The sequence below is a fragment of the Mus musculus genome, chromosome 19, assembly GCF_000001635.26.
Source record: "Mus musculus strain C57BL/6J chromosome 19, GRCm38.p6 C57BL/6J".
NCBI lineage: Eukaryota > Metazoa > Chordata > Mammalia > Rodentia > Muridae > Mus > Mus musculus.
This window is the reverse complement of record NC_000085.6, coordinates 13452974-13456899: the sequence shown is the minus strand read 5'-3', so window position 1 is coordinate 13456899 and position 3926 is coordinate 13452974. Positions and strand designations below refer to the sequence as shown.

At 34.1% G+C, this 3926-nt stretch overlaps 1 protein-coding gene across 1 annotated transcript; it reads left to right on the top strand.

Annotated features, from left to right (window-relative positions):
- Nucleotides 1-2384: 2384 nt before the first annotated feature.
- Nucleotides 2385-3329, top strand: Olfr1472 (olfactory receptor 1472). The gene has a single exon (NM_146690.2). It carries the CDS (start codon nucleotides 2385-2387, stop codon nucleotides 3327-3329), a length of 945 nt encoding a protein of 314 aa, NP_666901.2.
- The last annotated feature ends 597 nt before the right edge of the window (nucleotides 3330-3926 follow it).

Below are 3926 nucleotides of genomic sequence, written 5' to 3'. Positions count from 1 at the left end.
GATGTTTGCCTTACTCACTTTGGTATGTCTATTGGCTTTCTCCTTGTTCAGCTAATATTTAGGGAGTCATGGTGGGACTTTATCAGTTTAGCTCCTGATTGTGAAGAGAAGAAATGACTTACTTCTACTAATTAGCTATATTCGCACTACAAAAGGAGATAATATTAGCTGAGAGAAACATTTTGTATGTTTTCAATAACTACAAAAGAAAACTTGAGAAGTTTTCACAATTGATAAATACTAAACACATGGAAAATGCTAATATCCTTTACTCAAAATCACTGCGTAGAATAATGGGACAATATGTGACAGTTTTCATCATAAGTTGGTGAATATATAATTGTTATATATTAATAAATTTATAAAAGAAAATGACAAAGTAAAATCATAGAGTACATGCATGGTGCTAAGATAGTTGTTTGATGTTTTATTGAAAACCAACTAATAGTAAAGAAAAATGATGCACTGGAACCATGTTACAACGTTAAATGCCAGAAGCTCAGGGTAGCTGCCTGACTGTGAAATTGTAGAGGGCTTTTTTCTTTATTCACTTACTGTGACCCAGATGTCATGATAATTAGACTAACTTCCCTCTAAAAATCTCTTCCTTCATGTCATCACAAGGACTCTCCACCAAATTCCAAAATTCTTGATAACTCTCTTAAGGTGAAAATGAATGGCCAACATGGGAACACAAGCCTCCAGAGATAGTTATTGCGTCTTATGCCAATTCCCATGATGCATATGAGGAGCTTGCATCATCTTCCTTGATACTGACAAAATAATGCACAGGCCAGAGTTCTTTAGGTACACCAGAGCTTATGATGTAGGGGAAAAAGATCACTGCTTACAGAGCTTTCCTGGGTATGCATGGCAGACCAATACTCAGTATTTTGTACACTTCTCTGTTTCTAGAACAATGGTAAGCAATAAAATATATAGTTATACAAAGTTATAATTTTTTTTTTTTTGGTTTTTCGAGACAGGGTTTCTCTGTATAGGCCTGGCTGTCCTGGAACTCACTTTGTAGACCAGGCTGGCCTTGAACTCAGAAATCCGCCTGCCTCTGCCTCCTGAGTGCTGGGATCAAAGGCGTGCGCCACCACGCCCTGCCAAAGTTATAATTATAAGGGGAACAAAATCAACCCACCTTTTTCCTTGTGAAAAATTAGAAAATAATGGCAATAAATGTTGAATAGTCATTCTACAAACACACTGAGTTATATTTTCTATACTTCTTTCCACCACACTTAACTGTATAATTACGTATATACTGTATATATGTATAGTTCATATTTTGATGATCAGTATCAGAAGATGCCATTAGAAGCTGGTAAGGTGATAATTGTACTCAAAGATAAAGGAGGTAACTGAGTCTTATGGAAAAAACACAATCAGCTTGGCTAACCTTGTACTTCTTCTCCTAATTTGAATAAGAATGAGGTTTACTCCTAGCAATTAATATGTCTCATAATTCCAGAAGCAAATTTGTTCTTAGGTGCATTGATTTTCATTCTGTAACCAGTGGCAGTCATCTGATATATGAGGCAATGTGGAGGTGACTAAATCAAATATGCTATATAATATTGCTTGCTAAATCTTAGTAAGTCTCTATGGAAGAATGAGAAAAATTTTTCTGTGCCTGGTCTATTTTTCCAAAACACAGATCAAGAAGCAATGTTTGTTGGTGTGTAAGGGACAACATCATTCTATGTGAAAAAGACTGTGGAATGAAGACTAATCAGATACAGTTTTGCTCATCAATTTTGAAAATTTTTTTCCTTATATTTTATACTTCTGAAAAAGTGAATATATCATGTATTTCCATCTAAGTAATAATATTTAAAGAAGATCCAACTAAGAAATCTCATGAATTAGAATAATAGCCTAGATGTGTTGAGATTAGACTCACAGGTCATTCCATATATTTAAGAGGGTAGAGATTATATCATATATAAACTTCATTTCTGAAATCTTATGCTGATAAACAAAATCCACACATTCCTTACAGTTTATGCTCCTGATCAAAGTTCCAATATATTGTATACACTATGTGTATTTTATACAAACACATATGTAGTTATAACAAATGGTAAAAATGACCATTATATAGTTTAGTGCAGCATAAAAACGTTTAATTAATAGTAAGGGAATTGTACCCCACAGTCATATTAACACTTGTCTTATCAAATAAGATCAGTGCCCATTTGTATCATTTCCATATGAATAAACTGCCTGCAGTTCCCCAGGATGCATTTAATCATCTTATATACAGTGTTCTTCACAAGAAAGAAATGGTTAATTTTAGAATTCCATTGATATTCAAATAGCATATTTCTTTATTTATTCTAGGAACTTGTCATGATAATTGCCAAATAACTTTGATGGAGAATATTTCAGAGGTTACTGAATTTATTCTCGTGGGGATAACAGATGCTCCAGAGCTTCAGATCCCTTTATTTATTATCTTCACTCTCATTTATTTGATCGCACTGTTTGGAAATCTTGGGATGATCATGTTGATTCTGCTGGACTCCCGACTCCACACTCCTATGTACTTTTTCCTCTGTAACCTCTCCCTGGTGGACTGTGTTTATGCCTCAGCTGTCACTCCCAAGGTGATGGAAGGGTTTCTCACAGGAAATAAGATAATATCCTACAATGCATGTGCTGCCCAGATGTTCTTCTTTGTAGCCTTTATTGCTATTGAAAGTTTGATCCTTGCCTCAATGGCCTATGACCGTCATGCAGCAGTGTGCAATCCCCTGCACTACACTACCATCATGACAAGTACCACCTGTATTCTGATTGTCACCTGCTGCTACATGTGTGGAATCTTGCAATCCTCTATTCATGTTGCTCTTGCATTTTGTCTTTCCTTCTGTAATTCCAATGTGATTAATCACTTTTTCTGTGACATTCCCCCACTGCTGGAAATTTCTTGTTCTGATACCTATACAAATGAGATTACAGTCCTTATCTTGGGAACTTGTGATGGTATTTTAACTCTCTTGGTTATCTTAAACACTTACTTGCTTATTTTCATTGCTATCCTGAGAATGCGTTCAGTTGAAGCACAGAGGAAGGCATTCTCTACCTGTGCATCTCATCTCATCACTGTATCCATCTTCTTTGGGTCAACTTTGTTCATGTATTTACAGCCCAGTTCTAATCATTCTATGAACACAGACAAAATTGCATCTGTGTTTTACACTATGGTGATTCCTATGCTGAACCCTGTCGTATACAGTTTAAGGAACAAGGAGGTAAAAAATGCATTTAAGAAGGTTGTTGGAAAATTAATGACTTCACTTCAGTTAGTCAATTAATTCCAAAGGATTTTAAAAGCATATGAAATACTGGGCCTTTAGTTTTGATGAATAGTTTATTTGTAAATATTATTTATCTACTATTTCATTCAATTGTTACTTTATGAAGGAGAACTGTGTACTCATGCATTGAGAATATGATAAATTTGTTGTGAATTTTAATTGTATCTTGCAAGAAATATGATGTCAATTTAATATTTAAATCACGATTATAATGTTTTGAGTTCACATACAACATGTCTTCATTTTTTTTGTTAAATCTGTTTTGTTAGTCAATTTAATATGTGCCTGGTAACTGTTATACTTTCAATTACATTATTATTATCATTATTAGTTATCACCATTTCTTTTTTATAGATAAAATCATCTAAATTTCCCTCTACATTCTTTGCTCCAGATCATAGTATATACTTCTGCTTGCTCCCTTGTAATTTAACGCCTCAGTTTTCATTAATTGTTGAAGTTCAATATATATGATATGAACCAACATTTTTCTAACATTAATACTAAAAAGAAATGGTGAGATTTGTTGAAAATACTGTCTTTTTTCCACTGGATTGTTTTAGTTCCCCTTGTCAAACATCAGGTTTCCATAGG

Bases quoted from the DNA above. Each gene is read 5' to 3' on its own strand.
- Olfr1472 (NM_146690.2), top strand. From the start codon at position 2,385: ATGGAGAATATTTCAGAGGTTACTGAATTTATTCTCGTGGGGATAACA.